Source organism: Monomorium pharaonis, chromosome 6 (genome assembly GCF_013373865.1).
Source record: "Monomorium pharaonis isolate MP-MQ-018 chromosome 6, ASM1337386v2, whole genome shotgun sequence".
Lineage (NCBI taxonomy): Eukaryota > Metazoa > Arthropoda > Insecta > Hymenoptera > Formicidae > Monomorium > Monomorium pharaonis.
In genome coordinates, this window is record NC_050472.1 from 4,505,716 (window position 1) to 4,527,242 (window position 21,527).

A 21,527-nucleotide genomic window follows, 5' to 3' on the forward strand; every position below is an offset into this window, starting at 1 on the left:
GTTCGCGAAATCGGATGAAATATTACGGAGAGTACATTTGTATGACTATTTACACGAAAGAATTTTTTCGGCCCATAAATTTCTGTGCATTGTCTATAGGATTCAACAAAAATTCCAGTGATAATCTGTAAAATGCAAAATAATAAACAAACCAAATACAATGCATTCGCTGATTTCTGACTGATGAACTTTAAAACATTATAAATGCATCGTAACGAGACTTCGGAATCGGCATAACGAATTAAATCGCTGTTATAAAATCATGAACGAATTATTTTATAATGTGAACTCACTGAAAATTAACTTTTGCAACGTCAGTGCAAAACTGGACAAATAAATAAAAGAGGTAGATATACTTGATTCAATCAACAAAAAAAAATTCCATAATTTCGGAAAGTGTGTAAATGACGAGCATCGTAATTAACGGATATTGATTTAATAGAGTTTGACGAAACAATAGCGAACTATTGAGCGCAAGTCGAAGTCAGGCATGGTGTCAATTCTGTTTTGAATAGCAAGTGATTGTGCGAAAACTATTCAGACCCAATATATATATCATACAGCACATCCGATAAGAAAAGAAAAGCTACGATCGAATCCAGAATGGATTCCTGCGGTTGGACGCGAATGGGGAACGAGGATGGCGAGGGGTTGACCGGTGCGGATGCGGCCACCTCTTGGCAGCAATGCTACACCTGGTGCACGCCGTATTCGCATCCGCACCCTCACCATCATCATCCGCATCATCCCCGTCAGTATCAGAGTAGCCAGTATCAGCAGCTACCGGAAAGCGCCTCCGTCGCGACAAATGCTTCCACCCACTATTCATCCTCCCAGCAGCAGCAGCAGCATCATCTGCAGCTGCAAACCGCCCAACCACCGCCTCTGGACCAACAGCAGCACCTTCATCCTATTAAAGGACAGGGCGGCGTCAGGAGAACCATTCCTTATGAGGGATCAGGTATCCAATTCGCAATTCAATTTTGACGATATCAATTCATTTCGTAATGAATTTAAAAAAAAACCACTGCAATTTTGTGTAAATTAATGCGCAAACCTTACAACAGTTTACCACTTAATTATACCTTGAACAAACGTGGCTTCTGTTAACGATTATATCTTGTTATGAATCACTGATTTGATATACTGATTTGATCGTATTTCTTTCTCGGAAATTTTCTCCTTTCTCATTTTCTTCTCTTGGGTATTCCAAATTGTCCCTCTTCTCCGGGGAGAATTTCCCGGACGTGAAATTATGTAAGTACTCCGATTGAACGTCACGCGATATCAATCACCAAATGGATCGATCTTATAAAAAAAAAATTAATGTACCTCATCGTTTCGAGTTGGTCCGCTCGACGCTAAATAGCATCTCAATTATACCATATCCTCTTATGAACTTTGGCTACGTTATACCCAAGAGGTTCGCGTTTCTTCGCTGCGTGCTTCATAATAACATCTCTTGATGAATAACATGAAGAATGATAAAAGCGATGAAAAAGATTCTGTGGCATTCTATATTGCCACAGTGAGTGGGACTTAATTGAAAATAATATTTACTCGTTACTTCTACCGACACTTCGCGACATTGCATTCTTATACCGACTTCCTACCGATGGTGTTACTCAAGATCAAGATGATCCAATTTTCTAAACGCGATAGCAAGCGATTATAATAATGAAAGCCTTATAGCTGCAAGCGGGGAAAACGTATCACGCGACATAAGACGTGCACGTGTGAAGTCTGTCAATTAACTTTTGTAATAAACGCACGAAAAAAGCAATAATGCAACAATATTTATACAGTCGCAATTATACTTTGCGACAATAAAGTAGGCAGTAAAACTTTGCTGCTTAAAATAAAATCGTAGAAAAATTGTATTAAAATGAAAAAAATCTGCTTTGGTGTTAAAACACCTTTGCGAGCCTTTTACATCTTCGTTAATAAATCGTAACTGACAGATTCGCGAATTAGACAACGTTTCCGTCGTCGCATGACGCCGGCGTCGGAATGGCGAACACGCCGAACGTAATTTTTCCGGACACACGTTTGCGTAACGCGTTTCGCGATGAAAGGGATTTGCCACTCCACGAAAACTCTCGCAGAAAGGCAAGGAGGAAGAGAAGTTGCCCACGCAACCATCGGTAAATAGTCCGCTGAATTATTCATGGGAATCTGTTGCTTCCATCCAAACGGCTGTACCGTCTCGCATTGCGGATTTGTTTAACCAAAAGATATATTAGAGAAATAAATTGACTTATTGAGGCACAGACTCAGCGAAGCAAATATTTTCAGGAGCCTTATAGCTCCTACCTCGAGATACAGTAGATTCAATTTATTTATCGTTAAATTATTACTGTTTCTTCTCCGATTTATTATTTTTGCATTAAAAACTATATTGAATAGCTTCCATTTCTATGGAAATTAAATGTGTGTTACTGTTACGGATATTTGTTTCAATTAAATGTTTAGTTTCAAAAATCTCAAGTTGTAATATAAATCGAGAGAAACAGGAAATTAATAAACTGTAGCGTAAAGTTTGATGGTCAACGGAACAGAATCTTAGCTATGAATAACTGTGTTATAATGTAATTCTTTGTAGAGATGACGCATTCCAATGACATCATTAAAATTGCACGTACGGACTGTAATTATACATATACTCCTTTGTTAGCGTTTCCCGTCATGCGGCGTTCGCACTTTTCGTATATTTATATACACAGATATATATACGTAAGTGCATTATTTATTCATGACGGTTTCATATAAATATTTATTAATCCGTTTACCGCCTATCTAATGAACTACAATATGAAATATTTCTTTCGTCTTTTACGATCTGTTTAATCTTTTTCGATTCAGGATCGGATAACTACTTATCGATGCCTGGAAGCCAGAATATTTGATATGTGTGTAATTTCAAAAGGGATAAAAAATATTAATGAAATTATTTTACGGTGCCTCTTAAATGATTGGGACAATCGAGTTTTATAATTTTGTAAAGTAATATTTTCTTACCGCATAGGATACTCTTATATGCGACAATCTCTTTCAAATCTTTCTGTTTTGAAATACAATTATGTAAGGATTGCGTTATTCGCCCGAGTTTATCGTCGGAGAAATTTTCGAGAATGCATGAATGTACCGAGACGACTGCCGTGTTTATCCGAGAAAAGCGACTGCAAATGGAAATAGCCGCTACGGGCGCGATAACGTTGCGGCGCTTTTTTTTCCTTTCTCTCTCATGAAAATTCGAGGTAATCCCGATATCGAAATAAACAGCAACGTCCATCACGCGGCGCGACGTAACACGGAAACTGTATCTAATCGTGTGCGATTTCCATGGACGGGGGATTCTTTTCGCCATGTCGTTCTTTCGCGTATACTTTTATATTACTCTGTTATTCAAATTGCGCCTTGTCCGATCGGTTTTGAGACGCACGGAGAGAGTAAATCTCTATTATACAAACGGATCGCGATGTACGCGATTATCGTAAAAATTTTATTATATATCATTGCTTTGTTTTGCACTTTTACGTACGCATACGCTTTTTTAAAAAACGACGATGACTGAATTAAGTAAAAATTTATCGATTAATTCTGTATGTATTTCAATTATACACAATCATTGCAATTTATTAAATCTGAAATAGGATTTAATCTAAAAAACATTAAATTCCATTTTTATGGAGTTATAAATAATGTATATATAGAATAATGAACGAGAGACTTTTGTTATTAAAACAATATGTTTCAAAATCTTAAAATTGCACTTTTGTTTTTTCTTTATAATTTTAGATTCCTAATTAGTTATATTGAGAATCAGATGCGTTTGAAAGATAAATGATTAATTATATAGTTAACGACAGCTACCGTCAAGAATATTAAACGGAGTGAAAAGTGCTACCGCGTGAGGAGTCGCGCCAATGCAACGATGAATTATATAGTGATCACTTGATTAGCGAGACGACATTGAAGGAAACGCGTTTCTTCGAGTAACGTAAATCTATCTAACAGTCAGAAACACAATTACGGTAACTTCTCGCGCAGCGTTACATCGCGCAAACCGCACGTATGACTTATTATTGTTTCTCCGCTGTCGTGTACTTAGCACATAGACAACGAGTACGTGGTACAGGGATTGGGCGGACACATGCGCGGCAAGGGGAGAGAATTCATTAGTGAAAGAGCGATACTTTGTTTTGCACAATTAATTATTCTGCGGTATGTTAGGCATTCGTATTTTCAAAAACTATGTTTTTTTCCGGAATTGATAAGTTAATGAGATTCAATGCATGCCTCCGTAAAAACATGAAGTTTTAATTTCGTAAAAGAAACTTTAATTGCAAATTTCGTCTAATTGTTAGTAATAGAGAAGTACCTCAAGATTATCTAAAAAGTTTCGATATAAAAATGAGAAGAAATTTAGAAAAGAATTTACCATCAGCATTGAAAACAGTTCCGATGTAGAGTCAAAATGCATGTGTCCGTATTATAATTTACGAATCTGCACAGAGAGAAGCTGCAGTAATAAAACTTAAAAGATTCAGAATGATTTTTTATGAAAAAATAATTGTACGAAATGTTTGACGCACATCATATTACATTAAATAATCGAAGAAACGTTTTTCCGAACTTTTTTGCTTATATTTTACAATCTAACATTATCAGGCCTCGAGTTATGTATTATATATGTATTTTTGTCTCTTAATTCCGTTTAAAAAAAGATGAAATATCTGAATTGAAAAAAAAATTGTTACCTTATCCTAGAACATATCCGGAACGTATTCGCGAGCATATATGCTTTTGTGGATTATTCCTAATAACCGGTACATAAAAACAAACAATAAAAAAGATTATTATCGTTGTAATCGGCTTCCTTCCTGTTAACACTAATCAGAATGAAATTAGTTGCGGATTGCTCATTAGATTATCAACGAGCGTGATTTTGTCGTTTTTTTTCTCATCCATAACGCGTGGATGAAGAATTGTTAGATTTTCTGTGATCATTGTAGCCGTTTCTAGTTTCTATCTTGTTATATGGAAAAAGATTGAATCGAAGGTTTGCGGAAAAGAGGCGGACTAAGAGAGGTGAACAAGACGACGAGGGGCGTAACGACGTCGCGAGAAATGATGGAAGCGGCGGGAGTAGAAGAGTCAGGAGGCTAAAACGGAGGAGGAGAAGGAAAGCGATTACTACGACGACTTGTATCCTGCGTCGGTTAGAAATAAACAGCGGCCGCTGGTTATCCTGAAATGTTGCATTATCCGTTGCAGCGAGATGGAACGCCTTGGACAAACGTCCTTGAGCGCGGAAACGCACTTCGGATATCGCGGTGATACCGTATGCGAGCGGAAAAATCGACGAGCTAAACGAAGATCATGCTCGTATTAACATTTAATTTTGTTTAACCTTTACCCAATGCGAATCTCTCAGTTTACTTTACGAAAATCTAACATCATACGCCCAAATATCGTTTCTCATAATTTAATATCTGGTTTTTAATCCAGTTCCCTAAAAAGGAACGCAAAGTTTCTTATTTATAGTTTGCTTGCGTTTATATATCGTATATATTATTTAATTACTATGTTAAAAATAAAATTAGAATCGAAAATTTTAATATAGAGAATTGAAATTAATTTTTTATTAAATTTCTGAATTATGCAATCAAAATAGTAATACAGATGCAATTCATGAATTAAGGCTCGTATAGGGTAAACTCGAATATGATGGCCATAGGTTCTTAAAATGCAAAAAACACATTTTTATTTTTATTATTTTTTAATAGCGTTTGGTATGTTACTTTACTGAAGCTTAAAGCGTGTAATATTGTCGATATTAAAGAGAAAATATTTAGTAAAAATTTTATATTGTCAAAATATTGAAACATAAACATTGATGATTTTTCACAACTTTTAGGGAAAAGATGGCAATAGTATTATAGAATGGTTGGCCATTCATATTTTATGAATTTAACATTTATAAAATAATAAAAAACTTATAATTTTACATATTTAGTTTTATTACCACATATTATCAGATGTTTAATTTTATTTTTAAACATTTTTAATAATGAATGTTCATTATAAAAAATAATGTTTAAGTTAATATCTATTTAACTCATTATCAGCACTAAAAAATATATGATATATCAAATTTAAATAGGTTTTCTTTTTTATAAAATATATATAAACACATGCATTATCAATTAGTGTCGTCTTTTGGGCCATCTTACCTAAACTGTGAAAGAAAGATAATCATAATATTCATTTAAAAAATAGAAAAAGAAATAAAATATAATCACACATTACAATTTACATTCGTTATGTATCTAACGTTAATTGTGACAGCTCAACTGTAATTTATTCGACGTTGTGGCAATTTTTAATGAACACATAAAAATGTTTGTAGACATTCAAAAGTAAAAACGTGATATGATATCCACAATATGTTATTTCGAATAGTTATTTCGAATACGCACATAAACTATAGTAAATATTGATTATCTTTGAAAATAATTACAACACATTATTTAACAATTATTGGAGAAATTATAGCCATTGGCCATCTTCTCCTATGGCGATCATACCATAATTTACCCTAACTATTCTTATAAATCAAGTTATAAATAAATATATTAATAGGCAATAAAAGATTCAGATAAAATTAATTGACATGTTATAATATTTGATATCAATAATCATTAGCACATGTTTTATGAAATAACTTACTAATTATGCTATATGTATAATAGCAAAATATTTTCTATTTTATTCATGCTTGTGACATCAAATTGAAAAACAATCTTTAGGTATATTGTTTTCTTGTATCAATTTATTAGATTTAATTCTAGAGGCCATAACAAGTGCAAATTTTATTTTCCTCAAAAACAAAATTTGAGAAGAAGAAAGAAGGATAAATAATATATCTAATTTAAACAATTTTCCTCCATAGATTTCTACATATTTTTTGACACATACGTACATGTAATATGTAAATATTTTTTTAATTTTAGTGTTACATTTTAAGGGTTTGCGTAATACCTTTCTCTTCATATTTTTTTTTTTTAATATTTATACTTAATAAAATAATTATATATTTTGGAGAGAGACACGAAACAACTCCGTAAGTAAAAATAAGAAAGTAAGTGAAAGTAAAGAATAAGTATTCACCCTACGGTTGCTCCGCCGATGCCTCCTGACCTCCTCCTCCTCCTCTCACAATCAGTTTCTTGATTGCACAACACTCGCGAAACACAGTTAATCGCAAACACGCACTAATTAACAGAAATGCGACGATCGCGCATTAACTTTAAACTGTCGACATTAATCACATGCGACGCTTGCTTGGACATTGAATACCCCTAGGCATTGGATAGCTCGAATACTTCCACATTGCTAAACTTTGTACTGTGCTTTTAAAAGGGTTTAACATCCTCCGGAACAATTAATAAAAAATTGAATAAAAGAATAATTAAAACACGATAAACCGTCCAAAAACTGAAACATACATCTACATAATATGTTTTAAACGAATAAATCTTTATAAATAATATTTATGTTTACGTATTAGCGAACAAGTTTACTTGATGTAATATATCGTAAGTTATGTTAGTTTTGGTAAATAAATAATTAGCCGTCCATAAGTATGATAATGCAACAATAACTGTCGCCACCTATTGCGTTAATTCCTAGATGGAATAAACCGATGAGTTAAAGTTTAAAGAGTTCTTGGAGCGAAAAATAAAAATTTGTTTCATACACATATACATACATACATATATACGTATATGCACAACTGCTCTTTCTCTGTGTTATTTTCTTATGTAATTACAATCGTACAGCTGCATTAAATAAAAGCATGCTGTGCAATATTTCTGGATAACTGTAGCTCAACTATTATTTACCATTGAGCAAATGTTAATTAAATTAACGAAAAGTCTTGACTCTAATGTATAAAACTTATTATAATAAAATTAAACTAATGTGTGAAAATCGAGTATACACTTTCGATTATATTGGTTGAACTTGTCGATTATATTTTTAATAATATTCCATCGCAGATGCAATTATAATAGATGCGATATGAGAAATCTAATGAATCCCTTAGAATCTTAGAATATCTAACAGCTGCGACAAGTACAAGAACGCTTTAGATAAATAACGTACCCGTTATTGGCCGTGCGGTTGCATCAAACGTTTTCATCCTTCATCCTTCGCTGTAATTACCCTTGATGCTCATACCGTAAGACTGTCGGCGCAGACCAACGGTGTATTAATGAATAATTAATAATCACGAATGGCTAATAATCGCGGCGCGTGCAGCTTGGCGCGACACCGTCGTGGCTGTCGCCGTGTCGGTGCCTGCATTTTCTATTCGCTGTTTTAAATAATGTTCCGAGAAGGAATAGCGGGGTGCTGCGGGCATCACCGACCTTAGGGTCGGCGGAATCCGCCGTGCGGTGTGACGTGGAGAATCCGAGAGCAGGAAAGTGGCCGCGGGCGCGTGGGCCCGGGTGGGCAGGGCCCCGGGGTCAGGGATCACCGGGCGGCAGAAAAGAAACCGGGAAAATGTTCCTGCCGCGAGAGATACTCTATCTCTCGGCTCATAATGCGCAAGTGGGAGGCTGTACGCATACGCGTAGAAAGAGATGGAGATAGATAGATAGATAGAGAGAGAGAGAGAGACAGTGCATACGCGCTATGCGCTCGTATGTACCGCGATGCGGACGTGCAATCTCCATGAAAGAAAGGGCCCCTTTTGTGTCCGCTCTTCTTCCCTCCTCGCTTTATTGGGCTTTGTTTTACTTCGCCTCCACCTCCGGAGAATGCGATTCGTTGCACCGCGGACGCCATGTGATCTTCGACGCGCGAGTATATAATATGTCGTATGTAATGCACGTATAGAATGAAAGAGAGAGAGAGAGAGAGAGAGAGAGAGAGAGAGAGAGAGAGAGAGAGAGAAAGAGGGGGGGAGGGGGAGGAAAGGCGGAAATTTGCCTAGAGATTTTTTTTATTTCTTTCATTTTCAATCATAACGTTCAATAGCAATACTATAATTGTATCGTTTTCAGGTGACCCCATGATAACATCCTCTCTGAAGGGTAAGTGACCATCGACGATCATTTTTTTTTCTTATTTTGCATATCTCCCCTGCCGAAGGGTCCACGAAAGGATTCCCACCGCGAAAGTGTTTGTTTCCGCTCAATCGAAAACGACAATACGACGAGTCGCTCCCTTTTGCATGCGTTTTATAAGTTACGTCCATGCTTCTTACATTCCACAATACTTTCGTAGATTATAGAGGAAATAGAGACTTTGGTTATGTAAAGTAACGAATAGCCGATTATTTCTAGTAATTATTTTTAAATCATTCCAAGAAAGGTGCCATTTTAGAAAAATGAGAATTAACACGATAAAAATGTATCTATACCACTTTAGTATACGTCTCAAGAAAATCACGTACATGTTACTCAGTTCTTATTTCTCTAGAATGATACTTGTACAGATTTGTAAAGTCGGCCTGTCGAGATGATTTAAGAAACAAGCTTAGCAAAAAGTAAAAAGTACAATTGATGTGAATAAATAAAGAATTCGTAGACAGGGCAGATATCTCCGGTTAGAATGACAGATAAATTAAGCAGATAGAGTTGCAGTCAATTGACGCGATATTTCGCGAGAAATACGAATAGTAAGGGTGGGAGAGAGGCGGCAGATACACGAAGAGTCGCCCGACCTTGTAACGTCACATCCTGTCACGTCTTCATATACTCACGTTACGATAGTTACGGAGAGTACGAAGAAAATTTTCTTGCCCACTTCTAAAATGTTATTCGTTCTTTACTCATGACATTTTCTAAAACGTGTTTTGAGAGAAAAATAATGTCAGCGATATACGCTTCTTACAAAGTTTTAAAATTTGTCGAAATTATCTAAATAATTTTCTCCCGACGTTTTTATTTTTTGCCATGGTTCGTATGTTAATAACCGTAATTTTAGAATTTTAATATATTAATTACGCGATATTCATTTTAATATATTTGTTCTTTGAAATAAAACGCTTTTAGCTAAGCGTCTCGACTGTTTTATTATTTTATTATTACAGTCTATGTTGTCACGATTTCAACCATTTTTAATAGCTTGCCTACAATGCGTCGCGGCAATTCAAGTTGAGATAAAATCTATCGTAATTATGATATATGTACATCTTTGTTTCTAGTTCCATCGTATAAGTACCTGACTTTTGATAATAATCTTTCTATTGTTGGTTGATTGATTAGTTGTTGAGTGCAGTGTGTTTGCGTTGTTTTTAAGGTATCCATCGAAAAAACATTTCGCGACTAAACTCTTTTAATAAGAGTACTTAATTTTAATTAATTTTTAATTTCTTTATCATAACGTCACTGTTCCATATTTTATTCCACGAGATGTATCTTGGAGAAGGTAACGAGCGGTTGACGCATGGAATTAAGTTTCGCGTGTCAAGGATCGCTCGAAGACGAGTAATGATTCATTTTTTATTTTACTACTAGACGACTTGCGCGGTAGAAGACATCTGCTAGAGTTAAAATGCAATATAAATTGTCCTCTAGAAGCCCTTGATTTCAAAGGAACTTAAAAAGAGAATAACAATTTAGGTTAAAATTCTAAAACGCAAACGCAAGATCATACTTCTTATACAAACTTATAAAAAAAGTATTGATATTTACTACATTTCTTTCTATTTTCGATGCACTACCTCTTGCATAAAGCAATTCCTCGGAATGGTCAAAAAAATTTACGAGCGCATTACGTTATCTCATGATAGTTCATTCTATGTGCCTATGAAAAATTAATATCACGTGGCGACATCGCATAATGCTTATGCAGATGCATTTCGTAATGGGTTTTAATTTAAATTAACACGGAATGAAACGCGTGTCGGTGACAGATAAACAACAACACCGTCAATCTGGCCCGGCAGAGAAAAACGATGTATTATTGCACAAATATCGACTTCCGTGCGTGGACGATCGCATTGCTCCTAGAATTATTGCCGATACTTTCCTCTTCGTGCAACTATTTTAACTGACAGTTTGCGATTGTTGATTATTGCCGGTAACTGCATTGGATAATTGAGTAGCGTCGTGCAGAGAAAAGAAGAGTTAAGTATACACAGAAAGAACGATTTTGCTGTAGTGCTGAAAATTTAGTTGATGCAGATCTGAAAATAATTTTGCTGGACCATAAAAATAATTGTGCGAGACGTTTATTCTGGTTGCTGCAATATCAAAACTTTTTGCAACATTGCTCATCATGCTTAAACATCCTTCATAATTATTTTAATGATCTAATTTATTTTTAAATTCATTTTTTAAATATCCAGCTAAATTTTTATATATTTTTAGCAAACCTTTTCTTTTTACGTATCTTTCAGAAATAAATTTAATACAGACAATGATGTTTGAAATAATTTATACAATTGTCATCTTTTCAAAAAAATTATATATACTTAATCAAATGAGTTTATCTTAAGATTTTCTTGCAAGAATATTTTGTAAAATTGCGCTTCCAGTGAAGTTACTATATTAAATATGCACCGCGACTTTTGTAATTGCGCGATCTATTTCGGCGTCACAGAGAATCTTACACGCGTGTCCGAAGAACCTTCTATTCATCTGACGGCTTCGAGCTCGACTCAATTAACAGCTGACAAGCAGATGTTAGCGGCGCCGCGGAACATTTATGTCAAAAAGATTATAAAAGCTACGCGTGTAATTTCAACACACCCGCCGTGCTTCCTGAAGACGATGTACCGGGAGCACGTGGCGGGGACCATTGGATTAGCAAATAAAATGATAAAAGGCCAAGCGGCTTAAATAATCAGACGTTGCTTAAACGCGCCACGTGCGTAAATCGTTGACGAAACCGATAGCGATAATTAAATCGGTTTTATTTCAAATAGATAGAGACTGCAGCGAGTCAATTATACATATATAAGAAAACGATACGTCCGACATTTCTTTTCTTATATCACGTACGAGATGAGAACAAAATTGGGGATGTCACGCGTTTTTTGCGTTGCGCATTTCAAAAGGCAACAAATAAAATAAAACAAGATTTTTACACGTATTTCAAACACAGACATCAAATTTTAATATTTTTTTAAAGATCATCCTTTTTTATCTTTTATTTTCTTTTATCCTTATCTCGAGATGCGGAGAATGAGATTCGAACACACAAGCGCATCGAGGAATACAACTATAGAAGTTTCTGCACGAGATGCATGAATATCGGACGCTACGCCGGTCACGCCGTATCGGCCACACTTCGCTTACCGGCAATCAATTCAAACGATAATGAGTACGTGCTGACTTACGTACACGTGCGGTCGACAGTTGAGAGTTTGTGGTAGTATCGGACGGACGCGAAGTTATTGCCAGGATCCATTCGGGTCTCTGTCATGCACGTTGCATCCGCGTGTGCGAAAGGTCGCGAACGAAAGTCTCGCAAACGGTATTTACCGAAAGGTAATAATTAATAAACGCGCTGCCGCTTCCAGGTTCATGATTCGTAAATCGTAAGCGCCCATAGGCAAACTTCTTGGTTTCCGCTCTTTGGATCAATTATTTATAGAGATCGAATCCAATGCAACGCGCCGCTAGATGTTAAAAAGAGTTATCTAATTCAGATTATGTTTTACGCGATACGTAGTGATCGACATATACATTGAAATGACGCAAAAACGTGATAAAAGAAAAAATAAAAATTCTTGATTACCGGATGTAAATATATTAGCATGCGAGAGTAGATTTATCTGTGCAATTATTATTAATTATAATGACATTATTTTAACTGATAAATAGATAAACAGAAAGAGATTTATTTCACAAGCAGCCACATATTGTATATGTGGATCAAGAATTTTTCAAGTTTTTTCTTAAAATGAAAGCAGGAATGTTGCGTACCTAGTTAGTAAAATATACATGACTTCAAGTTACAGCGGTAATGCAGCGTTGCTCTGTAATTATTCGCTATTAAAACAAAAAATAAACTGATAATGTAGCTTGGATGTACAAGCACTATTATTAGATTACGAGTATCTTTTGCCTTTTCTACAAGTGATGTATGACCAAGGATCATTTATATTTCAATTTGTGATAAGACTTCTTAAGAGATTTTACACATTAAACGCTATTTATATTGCAAGTAAAAATTGTCATTCTCTCTTAAAAATATCTCTCTCTTAAAAATATCCTTAAAAAAGTAGCACGTAAAGCTATAAAACTGCTGCGATAACGTTGTTGCAGTTTAAATCACAGCATTTTTGTCTAGCACAGTCACTGCCACAACATTACTGTAACGTTTTGACAATGTTGTAGCAGCAAAAATGGGACAACATTTTTAGGTTTTAAACATGTTATTGCTGCTATTTGCTGTACAGCTATGTTGCTGTAAAAAAGTTATAATATCTCTTTGCAGCAAAATAGCTGTAGAGCCAAGTAGCAGCAACAACATGTTCAAAATCTAAAAATATTGTCCCATTTTTGCTGCTACAATATTGTCAAAATGTTATAATAATATTGTGGTAGTTATCTGTGCTAGACGAAAATGCTGTGATTTAAACTGCAACAACGTTAACGCAGCCGTTTTACAGCTATATATTTGCTACTTTAGTAAATAAATTAATAAGACTTAAAAATAATTAAATAAATAAATGTTCTGAATATATAAATTAAGATTTTGTGGCAATAACGAAAAAAAATAGCAATTAAAACAAGAGTTTCAAGAATTTCAGATTTATCGAATAATCAAATTAATGTTTAATTAGTGAAAAAGTGGAGCACAATGCTCAATAAAAAATTTAAGGCAACTATTTGAAAAATTGTTAACTATGCTCTCAATTTTCCGGTAAGATGGTACTTAAAGAAGTAAAAATATTCATATGATATTCTTACAATTTTATGGAACAAAAAGGTACATAACGTTAAACAAATTAAATTATTTGAACAGTGAAAGCAAAAACGCGATTAGAAACTATCTACTTATTGATACGGTGTACTCATGTCGTTTTAACGCGGTTACAAATTTATATAAGGCATAATTTATATACATTTATTGAGCATACTTATATAGAGGGTTTCGTGAGACAAGAGCTTACAACTTTCTCGGTCGAAAATTTAGTATATAAAACACAAGAAAGTCGTGCATTTCTTGTGTCACATTTGCGTAATTTGCCGTCAGTTTAAATAGCAACATCGAATGACTCTATTACCGTATTCTGTCGTGCTGCTGAGAGATTAATTGATTTGATACTATCAACGACAGTAGATAAAACGAATCGGCTAACGAAGCTCGAAGGAGGAATGCGCCTTTTCACGCGCGTTCCGCTTTTAGCCAGTTGAAATATTGGCTGTATTCACGAAAAGAGGCGTCCAGCCTCTGGAAAGAACTCGGCACAGCCAGGAAGGCAAAGGCGATCCACACCCGATTCTGCAATAACGAAGAGGAGGGAATGCACGCCTAGGAGAAAGTAAGTCGCCGAAAGTTTCGTTTTCACGTCTGGCCCGGTCCTAAAGCGACCGGTTCCGATATTCTGATCCGATCCGCAAAACTGGTTGCTTCAACCAGATTGCGAAACGGGCGGCTATCGAGATTCGAGACTGAAAATTACCGGAATCGATCGGCTTCCGCGATTTCAACATCTTTCCACTGAACGAAAAAGAACGACAAAAACTGTGATTACGTTTTTCAAGAGAAATGAAAAGTTAATTTTTAACCAAAAGTTTTAATCGAAACAATATACTGATTATGGAATATTAGATTATAGCACGATAAATTAACGGCAACATTTGCCTCCTCCTGGCATGAATCAGAGATGGGAGTGAAAGGGTCCAGAATCAACAGGTTGCTCGATACTCGTTTCAGTTCCCGACCGACCTTTAGCCGGAAAGCTGCGGCGTCTTTGCTCGCATTAAGATCTCTCAAGCCGATAGAACGTATGAATACGGCGTTGAATTCATTTCGCATGCAAATAGCAATAAAAATGTTTCTTTGATTAAAGAGAAATTTTAGAAAAGGATTAAATTCAACAACTAATTGTTGATAGACTAATCTTAATTCTTCCTGCAATAATTCTATATATTACACAATAAATAAAAGTTTAAAATTTTATCAAGCTTGTGATGAAGGTTGCTTGTTTAATCAAATTTTAGATCGCAATTTGTTTGTAATTTTATTTACAATAACATTAATATACTTTAAATAAATATTAACTCTCTCTTTAACTCTCTCTCTCTCTCTCTCCTATATAGAATTTACAATATTTGTATCAAAATATTTGAAACATGTATTAACGTACGATTAAATAAAAAAAATTTTTGACCAGAAAATGTTAGTGTCTGACGAATCTGGTCAAAATAAAGAAAGAGAAAAGGAGAGGAGAAAGAAAGAGGGAGACTAAAAACGAAGCAAGAAGATACAAAAAGAAATACGGTGAGCGAAGAGGAGAAAGGAATCCTTCCGTGACTCGCGAGAGTCCGCAGGTCTCTCGTGGTTTCCGCGTTCGCACAACAGGCATCGCGTCTACCGGACCGGTTCTGGTGATTCAGAGCCTCATGCCTTCACTACGTAACTTATGTCGAGCCCTCCCGCACTCTCTTTTTTTCTCTGCGCCTGGCGTACGATCATCACAATGAAAGAAGAATAACTGCGATCAGTATGATTGGCTGATAAACCTAACTTTGAATGGATTTATAAGAGCCGGAAAGTAATTATTTCCACATTTAAAATTATAATTTTCGTGCTTTCTACGAGAAACTTGTAATATAACACTTAAAAAATTTATGGTTTTTAAAAAGAAAGTATTTCTGTATATACAACTATTTTTTTGGACGGAGTTTCGTGTGCCAAAGAGAATTCTACAAATTTTTTACGTAGGTAAATATATATTGCAATTAAGCGTGTTATTATTCGCACATTCCTTCTATTTTACGGTGTTACTTTTTTTTACGTCTCTTAATCTTCTCTTTTTCATCTCAAAATTGTCTTCTTTTACTAAATTACACGACCAAGCTACGACTAACTGCCGACGTTTTCGCGGAGGTAGAGCAGTGATTTCAAAATTATTTTCTTTTACCGTCATTTTTTACTATACTATTTCACTCGACTACTAACTGCTAACGTTTCCGCATTAATCGGAGGTAGAACAGAGACAGCGGGATATTTTTGGGATGCCTGCCCACGAATGCCCGACCCTGATGGCCCTGACCTAAAGCGAGGCACGCTTTCGCGAGTTATAATGGCCGCCACGGAACATCCTTGTCTTCAGCAAAAAAATTTGGATATTAACGCAATTGCTGTTATTAGAATGTAAAAGATTCTTTCTCTCGATTTGATCGTTAAATAAATCTTTAAGGTATATTTCAAACGTATATTACAGAATTCACTTTGCTGCATCATTCGGAGTACTTTGCAGTTAATTCTGCACGTTCACCAATTGACAATGTTAATAATCTAATGAAAGAACATAAGGTAGCTATGTTATTTCGAGCATCGGCAAAATGGATCGCTCTAATAATAGAGAACGATTTAAACTGTACAATCCGGAAACCGGTGAGAGTTTCTATTTTCGTCGGCATTAAAATACGTAAAAATTAAAACGGGCGGTGGGCGAAAATTAAAAAGTGAGTCGGCCGACCTCGTTACGTGTGAAGTGACATACTTATTCAAACATGTTTCAATTGACCGATCTGTGAAATTAACGCTAACGGAGCGTTCCCGCGCTCCTTCGCTAAGTAAAATCGAAAGTGGCGAAATACCACAGTCGAGGCGAGACGAGGAGATAGTGTTTTAGTCCGGTAGGGAGAGAGGTTGCATTTACTTGGAGGGAGGGACACAGCTTCCTCTTCTACGGTGCACGATGCGGATGAGGATGATGCTAAAACTTTAAAGGCAAGATTGGTGCATCGATGTTTGTTTGCCAACGAATAATTATGCGTTTAAAGATAAGAACGTCTCGTCTTTCTGAGTAATGTCTCGCAGCTTAACGGCTTCAGGACGAAGATTTGTGAACAAGGAAGAAGAAGCTCATAAAAACGGCCGAGGCATGAAAATTAAATTCGTTCTTCAGCGTAGCAGCTAAACGAATAGAATCCTCCCATGCTGTTCTTCAGCGTCCGAGAGAGTCTGAAGTTAGGTATCGAGAGAGGCGATAAAGTAAGCAGAGACGGAAGGCAAGTCACAGACTGGACAAGTGAAAAAGTGCGACGCGATCAGCCGAAGCGCGCGGATAGACAAGCAAGCAGGCAGGCAGGTAGACCAGAGGACGGTGGCGTTCTCCAAGCGGGAGGAAGAGACCTAGGATCTTAGAAAACTGAACAGGGACGTCGATAGAGAGCCGGTGCAGGAAGGAGAGACGTCGTCGGCGAAGCGAAGAAGGAAGAAACCGCAGGCAGCGTACGGCGGGTGTGCGCGCTCGCGCTTTTGCGCGACGAGTGGGGTCAGGTTTTAGTTGTATAGTGGGAGGTGGGGGCGGGAAAAAGCGGATGTTGGGGCGGAGGAGAATGAGACAGAGTATCGACGGGCACGACAAAGAGGGAAAGAGCCACTCGAACGGCGTGGCGCTTGTGCGACTCAGTGTCTTTCCGGACGCCACACGTTTGAGACACGCACGCGAGTTTCTCTCTCCTTTTCTCTCTCTCTCTCTCTCTCTCTCTCTCTCTCTCTCTTTTCCCTCTCTCTTCCTCTCTAGCCTCTTCCTCTCTCTTTCTCCCTCTCCCATTCTGTACCACCCTCTATCAGTCTTTCTCCCTCCGTCCGTGCCTGCTGCCCGAACGCCCGTACCTCCGTCTTCCTCGCTCCGTCCTTCCTCGTGCTGTCTCTCTGCGCTCACCTCCAGGACGACGTTGAGGCACATCGTCCGTGCCCTGCCCCCTCTCGCCGGGCATGGAGTGGGACCAATAGGAGCGCCGCTTCCGGCAACGATGGTGCTCCAATCGGCACACGACGCCGACGGATAGACGCTGACGAGAGGCGATTTTGACAGTCGACACTGTGCTACTCTCAGCGCTCGCGGTTTAATCGCGCACTGAGCTTACCTCTGGGATCTTTGTAATTCGTGAATCGGAGCAGTGTCCTTCACAGGCCCTGTTGATGGTTCTACCGGTTGATAGTTCTCTCTCTTCGTATTCACCGAATATTGGAATTTGTTCAGTGAATCACCATCGTATCGAACCTATTAAGTGAGTGCAATGAAGATTTCCGTGTGTCGTACCTACTGATGAGTGAGGCAGAAGGATTAATTTAGCGATCACGTGGTCGAAGAAACAGCGATCCACTTGGAAAATTAAACGCTGAATAATCGCGAAAAATTCCACAGCCAGTCCGCATAGGCTCTGCAACATTTCCACGGAGATTCCCGCCTCTGGCGCCTAAGAATAATCATATGTTTCGCCACGACTCGACGCACTCGTTCCTGGTGTCGAATCTATTCGGAAGCGGGCGGACAGCCTCGGTGATCAATATAGCCCGCGGATAAATCCGTGGTAGTGTTCGGTTGGATACGTACGGATACATATTGCTCCCCGCGTCGCGAACGTTGTCACGGATGCGACCGCACCGTCCGTCCCGGCACAAGTGAAAGGAACCTCGGAGGACTTACGGACCACGTTGGACATTACGTTAGGGGGGGAGGGGGGAACCGAGCGGTACCGCGAGAGTAATTAAATGCGCGCGTGAGATAATCGGATGAGCTGCGCTATGGAGTATCAGCAATTGGCGCCACCGCCGGTACCAACTGGGGTGCTGCACACCCAGGCGCACCATCCTCAATCTCAGCATCAGCAGCAGCAGCAGCAGCAGCAGCAGCCGGTGCCGCCGCCGCAGCATCCACACATCGTAGTCGCGCCGGCTCATCAGCAGCCGCAATCCCAGCAACCACCGCCACCACCCCTGCCGCCGACCTCCCACAGCCACCAGGTACACCCGCCGCTACCGCCCATCCATGATGACAGCACCAGTTCTAGGTGGTCTCAGTACCAGCACTTGTGGAGGCAGCATCATGTTTACATGAACGGTAGGCACGCTTATCACAAGTTGGAACTAGACAGATCCGTCGTCTTCAAAACTTATAGATTGACAAATTCGTCGATCGTACAACCTTCTCGCTTAGCGAGAGATCTCATTCTTGCTAACTGTGCGAGTGGAAACTAAAGATTTTCCATGGCTAATGATTATAAATTAAATTATGTGTAATGCATGTATATTATTTGGAAAATCGGCTGCAGTAGCAGTGGAGAGGGAGAAGTCGTCGTTCAGTAGAAACGCCCACCTGTTGCTTACGTTAGCCAGCCTACATTCGATCAGCGACTATTGCACGATGATCAACATATAATGCTCAAAACGAAATCAGTATATGTTTGTTCATCTACGATATAAAAGCAAAGATGTCATTCTAAAAGACGGATGTGAATAATAATAACATTTAAAAAAAACAGAAAAATTTTAAGGTTTTAAATATTTTTTTAAGAAACTATTATGAAAAACAAAAAAGATGTATAGAAAAAAATTTCGGTTTTGAGAAAATAATTGCTCGATATTAACATTTTAATCAAAATATATCCTCGTGTAATTAATTACTTTGAATCTCTTTAAATAACGTATGATGCAACAAAGTATATTCGTCGTAATGACTGTCACCGCGATCGTCGTTGAGAAGCGTCTTTTACCTGCATCGTTTATCGCGAAACATATCTGTTAACAAGGCGGGTCGGATTAATCGAACATGGAGCATGAATGAATCATCCGTCTCCATGTATGTAAACGTGTGAATTCATCTGTGCACCTATCCTAGTTACGACGGATTCGACTCAAGGCTTTTCGCATTTGCATCCTCCCACGTCCTCAACTTGTTTCGCTCCTGCTTGTGTTCACGTTTTTCTTTCTTTCTTTTTCTTGTTTATTCATCTTTTTTCGTCACACGAATAGAAAATTTCCGTGGAGAAACTATTATTGTTTATTTGCATATGCTCTCAAGTCATATCAACGTCGAATTAGAATGCGAAGCGTGCTCTATTCTATTTTTATTCTATTTGATATATTCAGTTCCCATGTTCATATTATATTTTAAATAGCAAGCAATAACAAATTTACTTGCACAAGAAATCAAATAAAGTGCAATAAAAGAAATAAAAATAGCAAAATATGTTATTTATGCATTTCAATGTTGTGATCGTGAATATAAAAAAAATTTTTTTGTTGCAATGAGTAATAAAAGTAATTTTGATATTAGAATTGTTTTATGACTTTGAACTTAATCAAAATTGTTCACTCCTGTTAAAAAGATGAATAAAAATAAAGCTATTAAAACATGATCTATTTTGATTAAAAATTTTATCATAATTTATTATTGATATGTTAGCTTACGTGAAAAACATGATATTTAGCGTAGTACAAGTCGAATTTTAATGACACTAGGAAATTCTATGATACATTGTGTATATGTTTTGTTTCATGTAAATCAATATTCATACTAAACGTAAAACTGATTCAAATCGGTTTAAGCAGAATATTTTTTCCTTCAATACTTTATCGGTTTAAGCTCACAAATTAATGACCGACGTAGCTTTTGGCTACGCTTTGTTGAAATGGTATACTCATGTCCGCAATATTGTCCTCGAGCACAATAGATTAGAACCGTATTTTAGAATGCACAATGTGAAGGATGGGTTAGTTTAGCCTCACCTAGTCCTAAATTATTGTATTGTAAGCATCGAGTCATCATAATAGTGATATATTCATAGCTTAAAATTATACTTTTTGCGAAATCGTAAAAAGTAATCTGATTATTATCTAAATATTATAATGCACAAAATGTGTTATTAGAAACTATTTGAAGGAATATATGGATAATATTTGTTGTAAAAAACTCAAGATAAAAGAATCATACAAATGATTTGGCTCTTTGTACAAATTAATAGCTTGTAGCAAAATATTCTCTATAAATTCAAAGTGTTCAGAATTTACAAATGAATTATAAATGATTTTATAGACACATTATAAATGAACGAGGAAAATTTTTATTTTATCAAATAATTAAATATTTTTAGATTTTTATATAAATATAAAATTATGAACAGAAATTAATTTTATTTGAGTTAAGAATTTTCTCGAGACCAAGTGGCATTTTTCGTAACCATTATTTCAAACGTAATTTTACGTAAAGCTTGTCAATTTTCCTGATTGATAAATTTCCCTTATGAATTTGAATTATCCATCTATCTTTATATAGTTTATATATACCATAAATATTAACACGCTTTTTAGATAATCAAACTGATTACATAGAAATTGTCAGATATAAAAGACCCGTGACATAAAATTGACAATTTTGTCGATATTGAACTGCATCTTTGAATATACGAGCAAAGTTTACCCGCACGCCGACCTACGACCTCGAGATATCTCGTTCTCGACCTTGATGATTCCCCGATTAAAATTCCGCTTAAAGAATCTTTCGTATTTTTTGCGAAAATGAATTAGATGTTTAT

General features: G+C 36.7%; 1 protein-coding gene across 7 annotated transcripts in view; it reads left to right on the forward strand.

The window, feature by feature from the left end:
• The first annotated feature begins 439 nt into the window (after window positions 1-439).
• The window catches only part of LOC105836324 (thyrotroph embryonic factor), a 50,893-nt gene continuing 29,805 nt past the window's right edge, over window positions 440-21,527 (forward strand). For 4 of the 7 annotated variants that reach the window (XM_036288268.1, XM_036288271.1, XM_036288269.1 and 1 more), the window contains exons 1-2: window positions 440-961; window positions 9,075-9,104. In XM_036288268.1, coding sequence (XP_036144161.1) covers window positions 604-961; window positions 9,075-9,104 — 388 coding nt within the window. In that variant the 5' untranslated portion in view covers window positions 440-603. Of the gene's footprint in view, window positions 962-9,074; window positions 9,105-17,542; window positions 19,055-21,527 lie in introns of those variants that run through there. The other 3 variants (XM_036288270.1, XM_036288274.1, XM_036288273.1) reach the window with 2 other exon arrangements.